The sequence below is a fragment of the Phaethon aethereus genome (genome assembly GCF_964289735.1).
Source record: "Phaethon aethereus genome assembly, chromosome: 6".
NCBI classification, from domain to species: domain Eukaryota; kingdom Metazoa; phylum Chordata; class Aves; order Phaethontiformes; family Phaethontidae; genus Phaethon; species Phaethon aethereus.
Window position 1 is genome coordinate 23,376,954 of NC_138580.1, and position 21,896 is coordinate 23,398,849.

At 36.1% G+C, this 21,896-nt stretch overlaps 1 protein-coding gene across 2 annotated transcripts; it reads left to right on the forward strand.

Annotated features, from left to right (window-relative positions):
• Window positions 1-350: 350 nt before the first annotated feature.
• On the forward strand, window positions 351-21,252 carry HAT1 (histone acetyltransferase 1; the record flags this gene model as incomplete). Of its 2 annotated transcripts, none has more annotated exons than XM_082001865.1 (10): window positions 351-1,016; window positions 2,996-3,071; window positions 4,520-4,640; window positions 11,846-12,025; window positions 12,255-12,376; window positions 12,877-12,981; window positions 13,324-13,430; window positions 16,049-16,200; window positions 17,474-17,590; window positions 21,085-21,252. In XM_082001865.1, the coding sequence occupies exons 1-10, from the start codon at window positions 956-958 to the stop codon at window positions 21,250-21,252; spliced, it is 1,209 nt and encodes a 402-aa protein (XP_081857991.1). In that variant the 5' UTR covers window positions 351-955. The 2 variants fall into 2 exon arrangements, with proteins under 2 accessions (XP_081857991.1, XP_081857992.1); XM_082001866.1 differs by having other exon boundaries at window positions 17,474-17,587.
• Window positions 21,253-21,896: the final 644 nt, after the last annotated feature.

The following is a 21,896-nucleotide window of genomic DNA, read 5'->3' on the forward strand; positions in this document are numbered from 1 at the left end:
CACGAGGCAAGGAAGTGGAGCGTGGGCTCGGGCCGGCCGTGGCGGGAACAGCGGGTGGGGGTGCCGGTGAGGGCTAGCCGCGGTGAGCTCGGACGACCGGGGAATGGGGGTGGGAAACGCGTCTACTTTTCAGCCCCCCTGTTGCTGTGGACATGGTGCTGGGCAGGTGGACATCCTCGGGCTCATGGTTCCCACGCGTAGTCGTGGTAAGCCAGTGTACCTCCATGTCCACTAGTTTACTGGGCGGGGAGAACCAAAGCCCCAAACTTGTTTTTACTTAAAATTTACTACCTGAAGTTAGAGGAAGAACTTTCTGATGAGACTTATGGAATGAAAGGGGACGAGGATGGATTTATAAAGCACTTGAAAAATACCATGATAAGTGGCACATGTCCTCTGTGCTGGATTATGCTTTGAACAGACTTGATGCAATTTGTTTGTTATTTCCTTCCTCATCTGCTCTGGAAGAGAAGTGGTACTTAGGTAATTTCTGGTGGTGTTCATGAACACCTGTTTATGAAAATGACTTAATGCAAACACTTGAAATGCCCTGAAACATGCTACTTAACATGCTCTTTAAAAGAAACATCTGTAAGACTGAATTCTTATTTTTTTTACCTGCAGCTTTCAATATGTTTTAATGGTAATAACTTAAAACATCTAAATATTTTTATTATAATGCACTTTATTTTCAGAAACTAAAGAGAGGTTACTTGTGGTCTGTGTTCTAGTTCTTGTTTCTACTTCAAGAAAAGTGTTTGAGATAAATCTCTATATTCCTTTTACACATTGTAGCATCTTGTATTTTTTTTTAAACCTACTTCAGTATTTTTGGTGGGTTTGTGTTGTGGGTTTTTTTTGTTTTGAGAGCCTTTTTCTAAATATGTTCAATAATAGTGACATAGATTGTAGACCTCATCTCTTTTAAAAACATTTTTCTTCAGGACTGACTGCTATGGAGAAGAAGCTGGCTGAATACAAGTGTAATACAAATGAAGCAATTCAGCTGAAACTAGGTAATGTTACTTTTAAAATATTGTGCATTTGATACTGGAATATTTTAGCACCTTCTTAAGAAACTTCCTTATACTTAAATCCACCCAGGTTTTAATATGTAAAAGTAGTGAACTGTAACATGCTTCTCAGAACTACTACTAGTAATCTGTTCTGTATAGTTTAGTAGCATTTTTAATACAAAATCGCTTTTGGCTTGTGAGCCAAAATGACATTGTAACCAAAAACACTTAAGTTTTTAAGCGACTATAATTGTGAAGTATTTCTCTTCCTCTTAAACATTATTTCAAATTATGGTTTTATGACTAGATGTAATGTGGTTTTTTTCTCTTCCACCTTCCTAAAACAAAAGGAAAGAATGAGAGAGAATATCTGAGTGAATTTTTTCTAGAAATCTGAGGATCTGCTATGTCAGGTTTCAGGGAGACTGCCAGAGGGTTTTTAATCAAGGTACCCATTTCCCATCTCAGCTAATGTTTTTAGCTTCCTTATTTATTTCAGAGAATGTAGATTTCCACATACAAATTATACTAAGAGAAAAGATGAGAAGCTACAAAGCAGTACCATTAAAAAAAAAGGCATGCATTTCCTGTGTGCATATAAAAGCAGTCATACACCAGCCTCTTCAGGGTGCTAATTTCTTCCATGGTGTCAATTCAGAATTGCTCATTGTTTTTTGGTTTGGATTCTTTTGTTGTTTTTTTAACATTGCTACTTTGCCTCAAATCTATTGCGCTCAGAGTTAAGCGTGAGAAGACAAGAGCAACCATTCTGTTTTGCCTTTGAGAGGGACGAACTTTTATTTTGTCACTAGAACAGTCCTCATTTTCATTTTTCTCTTTTAATAATTCCTTTCTAATATCAGAAAAACTTTTTTCTTATCTTCACTTTTACTGGAGTAAAGCAGCAAGCAAAGCAAGCAATGAAGCTGTAGTTCAATATTCCACATGCTTTAAAAAAAGCTTTAATAGCAATATTAACTCCTACAGCATTGCATGCTCATGCTAATGCAGTATTGACTCATTCAACATTAAAAAAAGTGCAACTGTTGTCTTGAGCTACTTGTGCTTTGTTAATGTGGCTGAACTATCACTTAAGTGCCTTAAGTTATATCCCTTCCAATTTTAGGTAATTTTTTAAACTGCCAATGCACAGAGGATATTTGGGAAACAAGTATTTCAGTCTTCTAAAATTTTTCCTAGAAAATCCTACTTTAATCTCTAATTTCATCCACTAATCGTAAATCATATATTTTATGATGAAAGATCTCCTGTCACAATTACTGTGAAGCAACTGCTGTAACTCCATAAGCATGAATAAAATGCTTGTTCGGTAAGTTATTGAGTTTGAGTAGATGCCATTATAGCGAATATTTTGCACTACCAGAAAAGACCTTGTTTAATACTAGGCTTTGAGGAAAAGTAAACAATCGGGGGCGGGGGGGGGAATCACTTGTAATGTTGGTACGAGTACTTGTATAGAAGAGATGCTGATTCTCCAAAACTTTGACATGAACATAAATGCACATAAACATTTCTTTCCATTCATCACTCCATGAAAACCCCCTACAGTGAAGTGCTCTGACTTGCATGTAGAAGAGGAATGGCAGAACGAGAAGGCAATGTTGATTACATGATCGGTCTGGCTTACTGTGGGAATATCTGGCTGGGTAGTGTCCTCAGTGTTCAAGATGAAGTTAAAGGCAGTAATATTCAGGAGATGTATACATGTGTGTCAATTTCTCAGTTTTATTCTGCTTAATGATTTGATCTCCTCAGGTCAAATAACATGCATCTAAATTGCACAAGATGTCTTTATTTCATTTGTGTGCCAGCCTAATGTAGACAGGTTCATAATTGAAGTTGTCTGTAGTGGAAGAATGCATGAACGTCAGGCATGGCATCTGTGGATAAACAAACTGAAGCTGATGAGTTGGTCATGCTCTTTTTTTCCTTTTCTTCTCCCCACCCCTCCTTCTCAGTTCGCTTTCCTGAGGATTTGGAGGATGACAACACAACGTTTAATCCAGAGTATAGCCATCAAGTGTTTGGAGATGAGTAAGTTAAAATATCAAGAGTCAAATTAATAGGTCTGGAAGGGGAAAGTTGCTTACAAATTGTTAGAAAACAAGAAATCTTTAACTTTCACAGCAATGTGTACCAAAAAACAGTATCTAGCAACAGTATATCAATTTATTTTTTACTACTACATGGGATTTTTGGTGAATAAAACACAGAAGTCAAGTATTAACTTAAACTCATGTTGGTGGCTATTCTAGATCATTAAATGTTAACTGTATTGAATTCAGGCATTTTCTCTAATATGTACACTTGTAACCAGTTAGACACACAAACTATAGAAAAGTGGTTTTTTTTATTTTAAGAATGCTGACTTTCATTAACATTGTAGGGAAGTTAGTGACTATGTCTGTAGTGCTAAACGTGTCATTTAATATTTTCAATAGAGTGATATTCAACAATCTGGCCATAGATTAAAAAAAAAAAAACCACCCAGAAAAACAAAACCCTAAGGAAAATCCACATGCATGTATCTGTGTACTTCTTGAAGTAGTTAAGTTTCTTAATTTCCAATTCCTTTAAAAAGCATTCTATGTACTCAGAGTAGGATGAACTACCTAAGTTAATTGTAATAAAGTTAGCTACTCGCTATCACACACCTACTGCAGCTGTCATTGACAATAATTATACTTTTAGTAATGGGAGAACTCTCCAATCTGTCAGTATAACTAATAAGCAGATTCTTGTTCTGGCACTTACGCTTCGAATTTTAAATGACAAATGTGCTGCCATAAAAGAAAAATCGCAATAAAAAAAAATAAACTGTGTGTTAAAGTAACAAATAAAGGAACCTGTTTCTTTATGAACATTACCATTTTCTGCTGTTCACTTTTTCACCCAAAAAGAAATTCTCTATACTTCACAACAGTATAGTATTTATGTCAGGCAACTCATATTTTCAAAGTGTAAAAAAGGCTTTTATATTCCATACCTTCTTTTTTTTGTGTTTACTTGGTTCTAGTTAGGTTGGATAAGTATACAGAAACTGTCCACCAAAACCACACTTATTGCTATGACAGGTTATCTATGTGTTTTACACAGTATAAATTGCATTAGTGTATTCCAAAGTAGTATACTACACTGCAAAATAAGTTTTAATAACTGTTATTGATCAATTAATATAAATAAGTGTTAATGACTTTGAGATCTTGAGAAATGTAAATGTAGCATTAGCTGTTTCGGATCTTCTTTCTTGAGCTGTCACAGTAAGTGCACAGACACTGCCTCCACTAGAGGAGCAAAATAACAAATAGTGTAAGGAGTTATGTCTGTCTAGCACATCCAGTTTGATTCCTTTTTCCTGTTAGGAAGCTTAGTATACCTCACTGGGAAAGACAATGTGGATTTCAAAGCTTATTAAGTGAAAGCTCTGTGGGGTGAATGTTTTGCTATATAGAGTTCCTGATTGCTCTTTTCTCCTTCCTCAGTGAAGTTGCCTTTGGCTACAAGGGACTGAAGATCCTCTTGTACTATATTGCTGGTAACCTCTCAACTCTCTTCCGCATCGAATATACGTCTAAAGTTAATGAAAAGTTTGACTGCGTGGAGGTAAAGACACAACCAGACCCGCACTTAAAATATGATTGAGAAGGCTTAGTTGGGATATGGACAAGGATGCTAGGTTTAGTAGTTGCCCACCCAAACATGATTTACATTAAAAGCAAACAAAGCTCCCTTGATTGCTGAGCTGAAAAAAGTTTTGAACTTCATCTATATGTTTTCCCATTGTTCTTGCTTTGACTGCAGTACCATCAAAATTGTGTCAAACATGAGGTGCTAATACCAAGGCCAGTTCCACAAAAAGCCACAACTTAGTAAGCCTGTATTTTCATGTTAACTGTCTCCAGGAGGAGGACTAGCATTGGTTTTTTATATTGAAGACAATTCAGTGAGAAGGAAGAGGAGGTTTCTGTAAATATTGTATGAAGTAGGATACTTGACTGTGTCTCTTTAAATGGCAAATGTGGAGAACAATTAAGGCAGAAACAAGATTAGAAACTTCTAGTTGAGTATTTTGTGCTTTACATCTTACTTAAAGGAATACAATAATACAGTTACCTGCAGGATGTTTTGTTTGGTTTTGGTTTTTTGTTTTGGGGTTTTTTTTTTACTACTTTTTTTACTTTTTTCTCTTTGCCTACAGGTTTTCCAAGCTTGTAGAAAAGTGGGGGTTTTTTAATCCTTCTAGTGCTCTCAGAATATTTTTGAGATAACCCCGCAAAAGCTAAGCTAATCAGTCTTTCAGCCAACGGAAGAAAGGTATATGGAACTTACAAATAGGAGTAAAATATCTTCTTAACAATGTTTTTAACTGTTAAATACTTGTATAAGCACCTGTACAGTTACTTAGAAAAACTCAATTTTTCAGAGTGGTCTCTGAAGCATTAAGAAAACTTTATATCATCTGATTTTTACTTTGTTATAAGAAAGAAAAAATGGAGTTTATTCCTTTGCAAAAGGAACTATTGATAGGGTTATTGATGAATCTTTGTAGTACTCTGTAGTGTGAAATGGCTATACATTTGCACTGACTTCAAATTACTCTGCCTAAGAAAAGCTTTTTTTTTTTTAGGAATTAAACATCTTTATGACTTCAAGCTGTATTTTAAGTTCCTAATTTCAAATTCATTGGAGTTTGTTTAAATATTTTCAAGGAAAGGCCTATTCTAAAAGAAAAAAATACTGGAATGACTTTGTTAAATGAATTTTAAAGATTTGTCCCTCCTTGTTCTGAAGTTGTATTAAAATATACTTAGTTCAACAGGCTAAATGCCTGGATATGTCTGAAATACTTTTGAGGCTAGGGTAACAAGTCTTGGGAGTGAAAGGTCATGCTCTTCAATCTTTAGAAGGTTTTTAGAAATAAGGGAAAAAGGAAAGCCTGTTGGCAAAGTAGTAATCATTAAAATAAACCAGTCCAACCTTTCACCAATATAATTTCAAAATCATGTCACAACAGAAATCCCCACCATAGCACCTTTTTAATCAGTTTATTTTCAGTGCAAATAACAAAGCCACTTTACTTTTCTGAAGGTACGAGCAAGGTAAACAAGATCTGTCTTGCCTTGAGCACACTCTGACTTCTTTGATTGCTCAGAATCCTTGCTGCTTTCAAACCCTGCTTCCTCTACTGAATTATTCCTCCAATTGCTTGAGGGTTTATGATGGGGGTAAAAAAGATCTTTTTGAGCAAGGCTTCTGTATACTTTACAGAGTATTTACAACCTCTGATTGAATTAGAAGAATGTGGTAGCTTACCCTGGGCTTCCCTTGGTATTAACACTGTGCATCCAAATAGGCTGCTCATATGGCTTTATCTAAACCTTAGTAGGAAAAAAGGTACTGTGCAGGGGTTTGGACTAGATGATCTTTAAAGGTCCTTTCCAACCCAAACTATTCTATGATTCAATGGTTATCAGTCTTGTTCTGTATTTGTATTTGCCATTAGTTTAACCACTGTAAGGTATGAATGCATTTGCAGAGATTAAAACATAAGCTGTAATTACAGCACAGTGTTACTTTAAATGTAGATTAACATTTACTTTTCTAAGTTAACTGTTTGGATGCTGATCTCTGCTCCTTCACGATAACCATGTTAAGATGCGGACTATGTGCCATACGTGACAGGTAATCTTTGTGCTGTGAATAGATGGTGTTTAGGAAAGGACAGCAGTCTCTGCCTTTAACATAACTGGTTACAAGTGAGAAGTTAGTTTTAATGGTCTGCAAAGTTACTCACAGCTTAAGATTTTGTATCCAAATACCCACCCAAGCCCATTCAACAGCAAGTGGTTTTATTCTGTGATACTAAGTGTCACAAATTAATAATTTAGGCCACTACAAAGAATTACCGCTAAAGATATCAGAAAGCAAATTATTTTAATATAAATTTGTAAAAAAGGTGACTTAACAGAATTCGATGGCAAGGTCCACTCTATTACTTATTCAACATGGAAAAGATATACAGAGGGAAACCAAATTACAATTAAATTGGAATTATTTACTTGTGTATTGAATTGAGTTAATGTGTATATTGAGGAGAGAAGGTAGGGGAGACCCTCCTGTTGAGTCACGAGGTTCAGAATGGACTGAAATCCACCCCTAGTCCCAGATGAGGTCAATGGTTTATGACTAAGGAAAGTAAAGGAGTTTATGATAAGGAAAGTAAAGGAATGCCGTCCTGTTGAGTCACAAGGTATGGGGTGGATCCCCTTGCTTTCTAAACTCCTTGTCTGAGAGAGGTCTAGGTGCAGATGAATTCATTCCTAGTCCCAGACTTGGTCAACAGGTTAAGACTAAAGGGATAGGGTATCAGAGATTCTGGTGTAGTGATATATGTTGTGCTTGGTGTGACTTTAGGATGGTAATAATCTAATACAAAATAACAGCAATTAAATTCAGTAATGATATTGAGATAAATCACAGTATCAAATGATATAAAACTTAGCAGCATAATCGACTTAAACTTACTAAGATTCCTTAATCACACACACATATAGGTGTAGAGACAGAGACACATAAAGAGATGTAGAGAAAAGAGATAGATATGTACAAAGGTACCTATTAAATATCCCCCTTGAATTTGGTCAAATACATCGAATGCGTTGCATTGCTCAATGGGTGCACAGTCGAGCCTCTGAGCTGATTGTGAACTTGAGGGTTCACAGTCTCTGAGAGGCATCCCACTCAGAGGGATGTGCTGGTCTCACTTGGGACCACTATTTATAGGACTGGGAGATGATTGACTTTAGGTGTCAGTGAGTTTCCACAATCCAGGCAGGTGATTTCTCAAGTTTTAACGGTACCACTGCCAGGATTGTCTGGAGATGATTGATTAGTTCTCTTCTTGTTCTGTACCTTGTTTAGGTGATCGGGTCCCTGATACACTCAGTGCTTTTCTCCTCCTTGGCTACACAAGAGTGCTTGGTACAGTTGAGGGGCTCTCAACCGCCAAACCCTTTGTTTGGAGGCCGAGGTTTGTCAGGCAACTTAGAGCGGCCCAGGTACAAGGTGAAGGTGGGGGTGGAGAACGCACCACCAGATTAAGTTTGGTTCCACTATTGCTGAATCAGCTGCTCCCATCTCTGCTAGGCACTGACAGAAGTATTCCTCTGAATACTACTATTTTTTTCCTCCAAGATCTTTCCAACATGAGGAAAAAGAGAAGATCCTGAAATGTCAAAAGCCAGTCATATTTATGCATCTTAATATCGTCTCCCTAAAGATGGACCTAAACCATGTTAGTGTGGAAGGCTCAGCAAAGTATGATCGTGTTTTGAACAGAAGTTGGCATTCACTTAGTGAAAATGGACAGAATTTATCCCTTGGGTGGAGCTGATTCTTTCAAATATCTGAAGAGAGGCAGCATTCTTCTAGTGTAAATATTAATAGCATTGACCTCTGAAATGCTTTCTGCTTTGAGATTTGCAGCTGTTCAAGTACCCTCCTTTTCATATGGATTTTATGATGGGGTGGGGGAAAGTATTTCACTAACCTCTGAAACAGTCTTTACTATAAATCTATTTATCTTTGCAGCTGGTCTAATACCTTTACTTTACACAAGTTAATGAAAAAGTGTAATTTTAATATTGGGCATCCTTGTTTTAAGTAATACTACTGATCATTCCATTGCTGCCCACTGGAATTAATACGTATAATTGTTAGAGAAATTCAGCTTTCAAATATGTTTCTGTAATTATTTTAAATGAAGCCACTTTGAAACAGTATCTGCATGGTATACAAGTGTCATAACTGCCTGTTAGTACAAGAATAAACTCTATATTAAAATTATCCAGAGTCAAATGCAATGTGCAAAGAGACACTGTCCCCTTTAGTTCTACTACAAATCAAGTTTAGTTACAAGCCTATACCAAAGTCCCCATCATCACCTCGCATGATTCTGATTATATATGTAATACACTACGGGCAACCCTTCCATGAACCATAAGCTCAACAATTCTTGACTGGCTTCATTCACGTTTTTGAACGCTTCATTGTAAGTGGCTTTGCCTATGTTTAACACTGCTGTAGTAGTTAAAACTAGTTTAACGACTAGTAGGTAGAAGTAGTTTAACTACTAGTAGTTAAAACTGGATTGTTTTTCTGAACAGAAATTGTATGTCATCATGTACATCCATGCTATTTGGTAAGATATGAGTGCCTTGCTCTGATAAACGAAATGAACCTCTTGCTGATACTGAAGAAATACACAAGGGAAAGGCAGTAAACAGCTTTCTGGTAACTCCTTGGATTATGAGCACCTCAGAAGTGTCTGGAAAGTGCCTACTGTGTAATGTATATTTCCATTAAAAAGTACAAGTATTAATGAAACAAATTATTTGTATGCTGTTGATAGTTCTAGATTCCAGTATTCCAGGAGTTACTAACTGAAAATGGGATCACTTAAACTTATGCCACCACACAAACTGAGGATTCTGGGATTTCTTCTGTCAGAAAGGGAGATCTTGTTAACTCTAAAAGTACCTAAAGAATATAGCTGCTTTTCTTAAATTATGTCAGGCCCCATTTCAAGGGGAGAGAACTTCTAGGAGGCAGTAGGTGAAACTATGTTGTGGTCATGTAGAACTAAGAAGGATTATCTACTGCTTTATCTGATAAGCCTCTGTTCTCATGATTTAATTCCTTCTATTTTATGGAAAACAAGATTTTTCTGTGGTGGTACCAGTAATGGATGCATTATCATACATGCTTTCACCAGGTGAAAGTTTGTCTTCCTTCTTATCACTAATAAAGACATTTAAAAACATGAGGAGAGCAAATTACTTTATCTGTATAATACTTCATACTGCATATTTGCCCTTTTTCGATATCTTCCACATAGTCTTGAGTTATTGAACTGATGCTTGGAAGTCTTGTTTTAATTCTAGATTATTTTTTACATGCCCTTTTCAGATACATAAACTGAAAGTCACTACAGATGCTTAGTTGCTGTTTCCTACAGCTTTGTCAGCAGCACAGACTTAAGATTTATATAAACAATGCAATTGCACGGTTAAAAAAAGGGGCATTTTTAAAATGTGTTCCATACAAATCTTTTCTTTATGTAATTCATTGATTCTGAAAAAAATAGTCAATTTTTTGTAATGCAGTTAAATCAGTAAGTGTAAAGAAAATACGTTTAACTAATACTGCTTTAAGTAGAATAGCAAAGGTTCCAATAAATGTATTTCCTTTGTTTTGAGAATGAAATGCATGTAAAGATTATACGTGTTTTAACTGGGTTCTTACACCAAGAATTGTAGAGCTGTATTTTAACTGCTTAATAGCGCGCTCTACAAATATAAATAAAAATGTTGGTAGTACCAAGCCATTAAGAATAAAACTTGTTTGTGCTGAACTACATCCATCTTTATCTACACTAAAAATGTAACTGAATGATAAAGTGCTATTCATTTGCAGGTGCATTGCTTCTACTTAAGGGACTATGGTTGAAAGAACAGGAATTAGTAGCATGTTGTATTAGCCTTTTGTAGTGTATTTTGTTCTAAGCATCTTAATTTCCCTGTTTTGAATGCTAAGTAGCAAGGGTCTTGGTTTTGAACTAATACCCATCATGCATGTAAACGGTGTGAAAGAGCTGCTTAGTAAGTTAACACAAAGTGTTCTTGTGTCAGTCCTTGTGGAAATAGATACAATACAAACATTACAGCTGAACTCACGGCAAACTCCATTAAGTAAAAACCTGGATTCATTGTCCAGAGGAAAGTTTGAACTGAATGTAAGCTCATTTTGTTGAATGTAATGTCAGGCTTTTAGGGGTTGTATTGAGGAGTACGGTTTTGTTAAGTTGAGACCAATTCATTAAGTTTTATTGCCTGGTGAGAAGCAGTAATACGTTATTGTGAAACTTCATCAAATATTCATGGTTAAAAAGAAGTAGTAAATGTATTCAATCAAGTGGTCTTTTTGGGATCTGAAAAGGATTATGAAGTCTGCTCAGCTGAGAGTCTCTAACTTTCACTTTGTTATCTGAAAAGAGTAATTTTAATCTCTGAATTTAATTTTGGTGTCAATATTTCTTCACCAGTATGTTACACTACAGGTCAGATTTGCTGACAGTATCCTTAAATTATATTTTTATTATTTTATGTCAAACTTTGTTTTCAAAACATTCTGTGATTTGAATGTGGGAGGTTGTCTTCTGAGTTTGTGTTTTGCAGCTAATCCTATAGGCAGGCATTTCAAGCAGGGAGATGTAAGAATGCAAGAGTGTGCTAGCTGTCACTTTCCTGTTCGGGAACTACCATTTTTGGTCTCTGTCCCTTTTCCTCCACTTAGTTCCGCACCACGTAATACCTCTTGTAAGGTGCCTGTTTGGGAACCCAGGTTCTGCAAGACTGTGTAGCATAGTCTTGGAGAATTGCTGGCTGAAGGTCTTAGCTTCTGAATATGGTGCACTTTCAGAATAGCTAGCAACACTCTTTAAGTTTTACTTAACAAATGTAACAATCTTTAAACATAAAAATGTTCATGAGCTTAAGCTGTAACCACAAGCTTTTTGGTGCTTACAGTGGCTGGATGGTGACCTTTCTGGATCTTGTCAGTGCAGCTCCTTTGGTTGCTGGAAGGTCGCTACTGAACAACAGGAACACTTTCTTTTTCTTTTTCCTTTTTTTTTAATTGCCATTAGGCCATAGCAGCTCTTTTATATTCATTTTTTATAGCTCAACAGTGACATCAGTGCTGTCTTTTTTTAATCTTCCACTGATCCTGCCTCCTTTTATGATCTCCAGGCAGATGATGTTGAAAGTAAAATTAGAGAAATCATTCCACCTGGTTTTTGCACAAACACAGATGACTTTGTGTCTCTGCTGGAGAAGGAGGTCAACTTCAAGCCCTTTGGAATGCTGCTACACACGTATTCTGTCCATAATGAGGAAGCTGGTGAAGATATAACGTATCAGATATACAAGGTATGAAAACTAAGTCAAACTTCTGCTTTTGAGCAAACAAAGTTTATTTTGCAGTGATGCACTTTCAGTAATGTTTCAACTATAATATATAAATACTATCATTTTACCTGTTTATTAATAATTATAAACCTGCTTTTTTGTATTGGGGAATTTAATTAGGTTTTGCGTATTTTTTGCCCTTGTACATCTGTGATAGGTTTCACCTGACTTCTCCTGGCTTTTTCCCTAGGCCGACATGACATGTCCAGGCTTTCGAGAATATCATGAAAGGCTTCAGACATTCTTGATGTGGTTTATTGAAACTGCTAGCTTTATTGATGTAGATGATGAAAGATGGAACTACTTTCTAGTGTAAGTACAGTTCTAAAGCAACAGTGGACCTTATTACCTCCACAAAGCCTGCATTTTAATTGTGGCTGGCCAATTATTGGGGCAGTATAATGATATTTTTCCCAGGAAAGAAAAACCATTGTTTATCAGGCTTGAGTTTTCCTCCATTATGCTTTGGGAAACCTTGAGAATAGAGCTGAATTAAATGCTGTTGTCCGTTAGAGCCCTGAATGTAGGCTTAAACAGTAAAATGAGCTTTGCCTGTGTTTTCTTTTACTTGCCACCTATTCATCTTTATAATAGGCAAGTGCACTGAAGTGCTGTAAAGAGGCCTGATTTATCCAAGTTGCTGCACACCAATTAAGTGAATTGTACATTCAGAACATAGCAGGTGTACCCATTGGGCCCTCACAGAGTAGCTTGCTGACACTGAAAATTCAGTTGGAGAATGGAAAAGAAAATGGACACTGCATGGGAGCGCGACTGTAATTGACCTGCTTGGCTTTCTGTTTTATCTGCAGATTTGAGAAGTATAATAAGGATGGAGCTACGCTCTTTGCGACCGTAGGCTACATGACAGTCTATAATTACTATGTGTACCCAGACAAAACCCGGCCACGTGTAAGGTAATTGGCGGCGTAACTCGTGCCTTGCCTTTTATTTCAGAAGAGGGAACTGCTGAAGTTCCCAATACTTGTTTATAATGGTGTTGATTTGTTTAAAAAAATCCCCATTATTAGCTGACTATGCACTGATTTATTTCATTGTTCCCTTCTTGAAGCAGAGGGAATCTCAAACAAGTTTTGAATATTTAGCGATTTTAAGACTCCGTTAAAAATTATGTTTTAACGTGAAGATTGCTACACATACTTTAATCTAAAATGAAATACCATTTCATTTTAAGCCTTTACGTTACAATATTTGCAAATGCATGCATTTGAACTGAAAATACATTCCTTTGTCTGTAGCCAGATGCTGATCTTGCCACCATTCCAAGGAGAAGGCCATGGTGCTCAGCTTCTTGAAACAGTTCATAGATACTATATGTCTTCTCCTACAGTACTTGATATAACAGGTTTGTGTTAAACTATTAACTCAGGTCACCTGTTTAATAAGCAACTTGTAGCATTCACAGGTGGTTAGCCTGCAAACTAACTTTTGTGTTCGTTTGTCAGAATTAAATGGCCTTTTGAAGATTTAGCTTCAGCTCAGTTCAGGATTAATAGTACCATGGTTTATAGAAGAACTGTATATAATGTAGCTCCTTAAATCCTTTACTTAGAGAACAGCACACCAGGAAAATTCAATCCCTAGCATGAACGGATTACCAGCTAATTAGCCATTTTATTGTGAGATACACGGCTGAGTTTGCCAAGAGATCAAGCTTTGTCAAATTCCTTGTTCAACTTGCTCCTATTAGCCAAAACTCAAAATTTAGTGGCAGGGGAGGGGGATGGAGACAGACAAGATGGGGATGGGACCAAACTAAAATAGCATATTAATATTAGTGTGCAAGCTAGAATTTTACAGACAGTAAAAATCTGTAGATTTTTTTGTGCTCCAGGAGCATGTATTGCTGGCTAAAGGCACCCATGGTATTAGAGGTGTGTGCACAAATACCTAAAAATAAAAAATTGAGGAAATGGCGGAGGGAGGAAAAGGGTATATGTGCATAAAAATATAACATAAAAAATGGCTACAAACATGACATCTGTCCTGTGGTTTCAAGTCAATATAGGAAGAAATGCAGTTCAAACACATGATTTGACCATTCAGTTCTAGGCACTATCTCAGACTTCATCTTAGTTTGGAATAACTCCTCTGTTCTAATTACAATACAGTAGAACACTTGCTTTCAAAATGCATTGCTGAAGGATAATCCTAATACAAAGTAATCCACCTCATAATTTTAATCCAGTTCATAGGAACCTAAGGCAGTGTGACTTTGTTTATGCAACAGGAAATCATGTGCATCATGCATTTACTTTTTTCTTTTTCCTTTTAATAGTATAAAGTTTTACATAGCTTTTATAGCTGAGGATAAACAAATTCTTAACATGGTACTGTATAAATCACGTGACATGTTCATGGCTCAGTGCCTTAAATGCAGAGTTGTAGCAAACAGTAAATGTGCACTAAAATAGATTTCAATTTCTTTATGGAATAAAGCAGGAGAAAGCTTGCAATATTCTACATGGCCCTCAAGTTATGGAAATTAAGGCTTTTAACAAATTATTGTCTTTTTCTGGGGGGAAAATCAGTCTGGACAATCTTGATGTGGCCAGGATATTTAGTTATGTAGTATCTAAAATTGTGAAGTAAAGCCTTAACTTTCCTGAAAAGGGGAAATTAAGATCTAATTAACTACTTTGAAAGAGATAATACTTCTAAAAAAAAAAAAGAGTTTCACATTTGCAGCAAATATTTTGTTCTGCTTATAACTTGTCATCCGAACTGACAAAGTGAAATGTATGCTCATAGTGCTTACTGTACTGAAACTGCCTCATCTTTCTTTTAACTAATGCAAGTGAAAATGAATGGAATCAATTAATTTTAGTACAGCTTCTTCAATCTCTTTTGCAGAATAAGTGCTGTAAACTTGCCATAAAAGATTAGGCAAATCTCATGCACAAAATATTTTAACTGATCTAATCATTAGAAGCATTCTCCAGCCCAAAAAATAAATTGGCAGTTGTGCAGTGGTGCATATACGCAAAAAAAACTTCTATCCCAGTCGTTGGTAACTTACTGGCTTTTGATCATCTTTACACTGCAAATTTAACTATTTACAGTAGTCCTCAAAACTAAAGGAAAACACAGTTGGGATATAAGCTGTTTAGCAATAAATTCCACAGTGCTAGTTCATATAAAATGAGTGTTGTGGGGAACATGACCCTGCTACTTATTTGTAGTAAGCCTGTCTAAACAATTAAGTAAAGAAGAAAAAAATATATTCACAACACAGTAAGCATTTTTCTTCTGTATAGTTCATAAGTGAGAACAAAGTCACATATGGGACTATACTGATTTTTGGTGAAGCTAGTTCTGAGCTTTGGTGGTTTTTCTAAAGCAACAGTTTTGATAGTTATGCTGCCACTTTAAGCAAAATGGAAGTGACTTGAAATTGTGATCAGCTTTTGCTTAGGTCCTTCCAGCCTCTTAATTTTGGATAAACTTGTCCTTTAGGTCCTTGTACCTTTCCCTATCCTCCTTGCCAACAAAGACTATAACTCATGGTCAATACATGTCTTCGGCTTGCTTAGTAGTATACAGCAGGATAGTTTCACCAGTCTTTTTCCACATAATTAGTTTGTATTCTAGTAGTTCTACCACTCTGTTAAATACAGAATAGATGGGACATACAAGAAAAAGGGTTTATACATAGAGTAATTGTCTTTTCCCAAGGAGGTAAATTGGATTAAACATGTATACTGTCAGTCTCTTAGAAATGCATATGTTTAATACTGTACTGCATACACAAAATATTAGAAGTTCTTCTTTCTGAAGTCTCTTTAACGTCTACTGTCAAACTTCTAAAACTTTGATAGCAGTACTCGTGATTAAGTGGAGTTGTTTATATACTGATGAACACTGTATTTGCTTTTGTTTTCCATAGTTCTTTGTAGTTACGTACCAGAGATGAGGAAACAAATAATGCTGCTATTAACTACGTGCTTTTTTTATTCTTTCTAGCTGAAGATCCATCTGAAAACTATGTGAAGCTAAGAGACTTTGTTCTTGTAAAGCTCTGTCAAGACTTGCTTTGCTTTTCCCCAGGAAAGTTAATGCAAGGTTTCAGTCAAGAAATGGTGATAGAAGCTCAACAGAAACTGAAAATAAATAAGGTATTAAATCAGAACAGTTGTAGTTGGACATATTTTTGCCAGCTAGTAGAATAACAATTTAAACATAGAGGTGGAAACTTGGAATTTACACACTGCCTTATTTCAACAGATTTTTAGGATGTATCTGGAAGGGAGATACCTAGCGTACATAAACGTGTTTTTCTACCTACTAATTCTGTTGATGTAGTAGAATTTGACATGGTTTCTATTTCTTTCAAGTATATTTATACAAATAACAAGTGTTTTGGGAATGCAGAACACTAAAGTAGCAAGCAACTGCTACTAAGGCAGCTCTGAACTCTTGGAGAACTAAACAGTTAAACTGAACAACTAAATTTGCTGGTAATCTCAGTAAATGATTAAACGCATTAGTAAGTATGGTAGTGAAAAGGCAGAGTTGCTGAATTAAAAAATGTATTTTAAGTGGCTTAATGAAAACTTCACGGCTTGGGGGTGTGAAGCCATATTCACATGTGTTCATGAAAATGATATAGCTTGTGTAAGGAAACTACATCTGCAGCCTTCTATATCTAATATCTTAAACCTGAAAGGATAAATAAGTTGTTTTTTTAACAGTATCTGAATATGTGCTAGTGTAGCAAACAAATCATCTTATTTTTCTTCTGTTGCTCAGCAAAAGAGTACTGGGTCTTAAATTCTGTTTTCATACAGATGCAACAGTTAATATAGTAGCAACATGATTTTTCTTCCCAGATGTGATACTAGCTGATCCTGCTTCCCAAAGCATGTCAGTTTTTCTGTTTATGAATTCTTTCATTTTTTACCTAGAAAAAAAAAAACTTTAAATATTGGTGTTTCATTCTCATATTTAGAACTTCCAGGTGGCCTGGTGAAGGGCAGTAGGTATATGGAGATTATTCAAATTAGCAAAGTAGATACTGTTTAGTAAATTATTGCTTAGTGACACCCTAGTGCCAGTCCTTCAGTTCTTTTGAAGTATTTTTGGGCTCTGGCTTCTGGATTTTCTTCTGCTCCTTTACAGCAGGTCCTTGAAGCACCTTTACAGCTGGTGCAACACTGAGAGATCAGACACTGGCTGCATGGAGGAAAATGTTTCTGAAGTAAAAAGAATATTTATTCATTTAACCCACCAGATAGGAGGATAGGTTTGACAGAGGCTTTGTCCATGCCTCTGACTGTCCTCTGATAAACTGAGGAACTACTCTAGTATTTCAGTATTTCTCTACTTTTGAGTTCTATTGAGCGACCTCTTTATTCAGACATGGTTTTTATCCTTCTTTCTGTTCATTAGCAACACACAAGACGAGTCTATGAAATTCTCCGATTGCGTGCAACAGATATGGGTGATGCAGAACAGTCCAGAAGCTATCGGTTGGATGTTAAAAGACGACTGATTGGCCCTTATAAGGTGTATATGACTTAAGTATCATTTACTACTTATTTCAAGGCTAATTATACTTGATTTTACTTTCATTTCCATAAATGTAGTTGATGCCAATTATGTTGCCAATCAACTATTAGTTATGCAGTATTCAACTGACACATATACAGATGCAGAGAACATTCATACATAGCAGTGCTGAAGATTCTGTGGTTGGCTCCTGACTGTTTCCTGCCCAATTCCAACAGGAAGTTACTACTGAGCTTATGTTTTCTAGCTACAGGTGGCATTAGGCCCAGGTAGGCCTACAGGGAAAAGATATCAATTTCTTGAAAAGGTTAAAAATACCTTCAAGTGTTTGGCTTGTCTGTTTAAGAGAAGAAAATGCTGTAAAAAGTTTACACTGCAGACTAGGCATAGTTTAGATTCCTGTTTTACTTGTTAGCTAGGTCGTTCAAAACAGCTTGCTAGAAGTAATCTAGCCATGTCAATATAGAACTCCATGCAGATGGAATATAAAATAATTTCAGCAGTAACATTTAAGCAAGTACTAAACTTAGTGCAAAGTCATTTTCTTAGTTCCTATTAAGAATGCTTCTCAGGATCTTCTTCAGTACAATTGGTCTGTGTTGCATAAACTGACCTTTTGAGATACAGATTTTAAAAAAAAAATCCTAGTTGCTAATGGCATCAGTCAAAAGACTACAAATAAATCTAGGTTTGTTGCTGTAACTAGCATGTTAGCTACTCTTCAATTAAGTACTCACTAAGCAAACCAAAACCCTGTTGGAAAAGTTTTACAAAGTATGAGAAGTACCTTGATTAGCTTGCAAGCCTTCCTAAAGCAGCACTTGCCCTGTTGTACCAAAATAGCAAAACTTTGATTGTACTCATGTTGGACTTGGCGGGGGGGGGGGTGGGGGGGGATTGGCTGTTAGCAGAAATGAGAACCCAGCACTGTATTAAATACATGCCTGATGTGGAGATAATACCATGTCATACTGAGTGGCAGGACCTTAATCAAAACACTTTCTATACTCTTTCATGAGTGTCTTGTCTCATTTGCTAGATTTCACTCAGTGTCCCCTACAAATAAGGCCATGATTTTTCAGCTAACAGGACTGTTACATTCACTCAGCCCTGAGGCCCTGTGGGGGAAATCCAAAATTCTGTATGCAGCTTCAATTCTAATGCTTCTAGCAATTGTTTCTACTTCAGTCTTTGCATACAATAAATGGATTAATAATGAATGGATTTTGTATTGTCAGATATGCAATATTGCTACTTCAGAATATTGCATTTTTAATTTTTCAGTTATTTCAGTGAGGATTCAAAAGAATCCTTAAAGCAGCCAACACCCTTTCGTTCATTTTAAGTTTCATGTTTTGAAATACAAACATCTTGTTTAAGGTAGTTCTACCTAGTAAACAGCTTACTCATGCACTCGTTTTAAACAATGTTTCCAATAAACTTTAAGCATGGTGCTGTTTTTGAGAACTTTTCAGAACTCCGATTAAACTAACTTTTAATATATATAGTAATGCGGGGGGCAAATTTTAATAAAGAATTAGGACTATTACTGCATACTCTAATGCTAGTATCATTTTTTTATATAAAGTACATGATAGCTTAATTTGAACACTGCCGTACAGATGTAGAATAACTCTAAATTGCCACTACCTTAATTTAGTAAAAGTGGTATTGCACCTTACAGCTATTTCCTGGCTAACAGTAGCAGAAATAAAACTGTATGCAGAAACCCCAATGAAAAAAACTAATACGTCTATTCCCCTTGAAGACTTCACATTAGCAAGGAGGCTGTTGCTAAAAATACTGAGCTTTTATGTATATGGCACCACTAGGTTGATGGGCATCACTCTAAGGTAGTTCAGAGAGTGAGCAGCTTGTGAAATTTCAGTTTCACCGCGGCTTCTCAGTTTCTGAAGAAACTCTGCTTTTTATGCTCATTAGTGGGCTGTGCTGCTAGATGTGTCTCCTTGATCATGTCTTTCTTCTTCATGTCATCCCTTTTGGAAGTGAACACCACTGCTGTGCTGCTTTTATTCATCATAATACTTTGGGTTTACTACTTGAACAAAATATACTTTTCTGCCCAGCCTAATAATTTGCTTCCAAAGAATCCTCTTGAAACTGCCTGGGTAAAATGTCACTGATTGCATGTTTCAGAATCTTGTGAACCTGGATATGCTGGTAGTATTTTTGAAAAGTGGATATTGAAACAACTGGTTGCCTGAAACATGTAGAGCGCGTTTGCTCTTTACCTGGAATCTGGAACTTGGAGATGACCTAATACTACAATATCAGATACGATGGGCATTTAAAAGCTGATACCTTTTTTTTCCCAGCTAATATTTATAATGTTAACAGATATTCCTGTTAATTAAGCAGACTGAATTAATTCTAGAATAAGGAGGTTTTCATTTTTCTGCTGACAGAAGCTTGGTCAGAAGATACTCCTCTAATTTTCATTTGGGCAACCCATTACATGTTCTGAGTATCTTTTTCTGATCTTACTCATTTACATCTATTGTGGTATCCACTCCTTCCTCCTGACCCTCAGCATCAATCATAGAAAGAAAACATTCTCCTTTGAGGGATAAGTGTAAAATTAAATAGAGTACAGAAGGGCTTTGATTTTGAGAATGATGGTAGAAATAGAATTGTTTAGGAAAATTTTGTTGTTTTGACAAATTCTTTGATTCCATAGGCCTTGCAAAGACTTATTGATAAGATGCCAGGCATATATAATGCATATATTTCTTTTTTTAATGAAATGTTGAATGACATTCTGCTTTTACAAAGCAAGGGAAGACTGAAGAATGTGAAGTAACTAAGGAACTGAGCAGTTCAGAAATAGGTATCAGCTGTATAAAAAAAATATATCTGGGTAAAGGAAAAACACCTCCAAACGTTTCTGTATTTAAGAAAAAGGTAAAAATACCACATATGTGACACAGCAAGAGGAACTCCTCATCTTGCTGTACAAATATGTTTATGCTTGTAAGTAATCTTACTGCATTTCAGTGCTGTTACTGCTAATCCCTGGTAACTTTTTAATAATTTGTAACAATTCCTGAAATGTTTTCTGTGTACAGGAGGCTTAAAATTTTTCATAGTCAATTATGGGAAAATTAGTTGGCTGAACAGCCACATAATGGGACAGCAGTGTGATTAATGTCAGCATACAACTAAATATCCTGGTCTATTTTCTACAGTCTAGTTTTTCATGCCATACATGTTCAGTAGTAGAAGGACCATTAGACCTAATCTGTTTGGTTAAGGAAAAACTTCGAAAGCATTTTTCAGTTCACTGGTTCATTGGTAATACAGAAACCACGAGGCTTTAACACAAACGATGTCCCAATCAAACACTGTTACTGTTTTTCTTAGGATTAGGGACATCTTACAGAACCAGCTACTGAAATCGAATAGATGAATGAAATACTGTATTATCGATGATTATTGGTTGTGTTCAAACTACTATTTGTTTGATTGCTTAGAAAAAGCAGAGAGAACTTGCCAAGATGAGAAGGTGTCTAAGACCAGAGGAGCTGACGAATCAGTTGAACCAAATAGACCTAAACATGCAACATGAACAGTTAGAAGAGAGCTTCCAACAACTTGTTTCAGATTACCGAAGAGTCCTAGAACGACTTGCACAAGCATGAGGATCCTGCTTGTACAGGAAACTTGAAAATTTCTATACAGTGTTGTAAAGCACATCCTTAATTGCCACTTAACTGCAAAAAATCTCATGTGACGTTTTAATCACATTAAAGGTGACTTGTGTTTCTCTGCATTTTGAATATTTTCTATTTTCGTGTTGTAGATTTTTAAATGTTGTACTTCAGGTTTGGGGGCACTTATTGCTGAAATAAACAATGTAGATTCTCAGATACAGATCACTTCAATTGTATGAATTTTCTTTTACCCTTCTGTTTTGCCTCAAGACTTAATAGATGTCTGAATAACCAAGTTAATACATCAATCTAAGCAATATAAATATTGCATCTGTTAAATTTCTCCTAACTTGATCCTCTTCAGGCTGTTCTACTTGGATCCTGTTGTACTGTGTAGAGCCTGTGCACTCTTTAGTTTAATGTCCTATGAGCAGGTTACAAGACTGGTTCTGTGGTCTGGCTGGCATGCTGCCTGACTGAGTGCAGGCTCTTTACCCTTTCTTAAAAGTGAATCCTGCTCCCATAAGCTATCAGACCCATTCTGCTTAAGCCTCTAAAGGGTCTTGAGCATATTCTTTTTTAAAGCCCCAAGTTTGCAGGTTCAAGATTTTGGCAAAATACCTTGCAGCTGG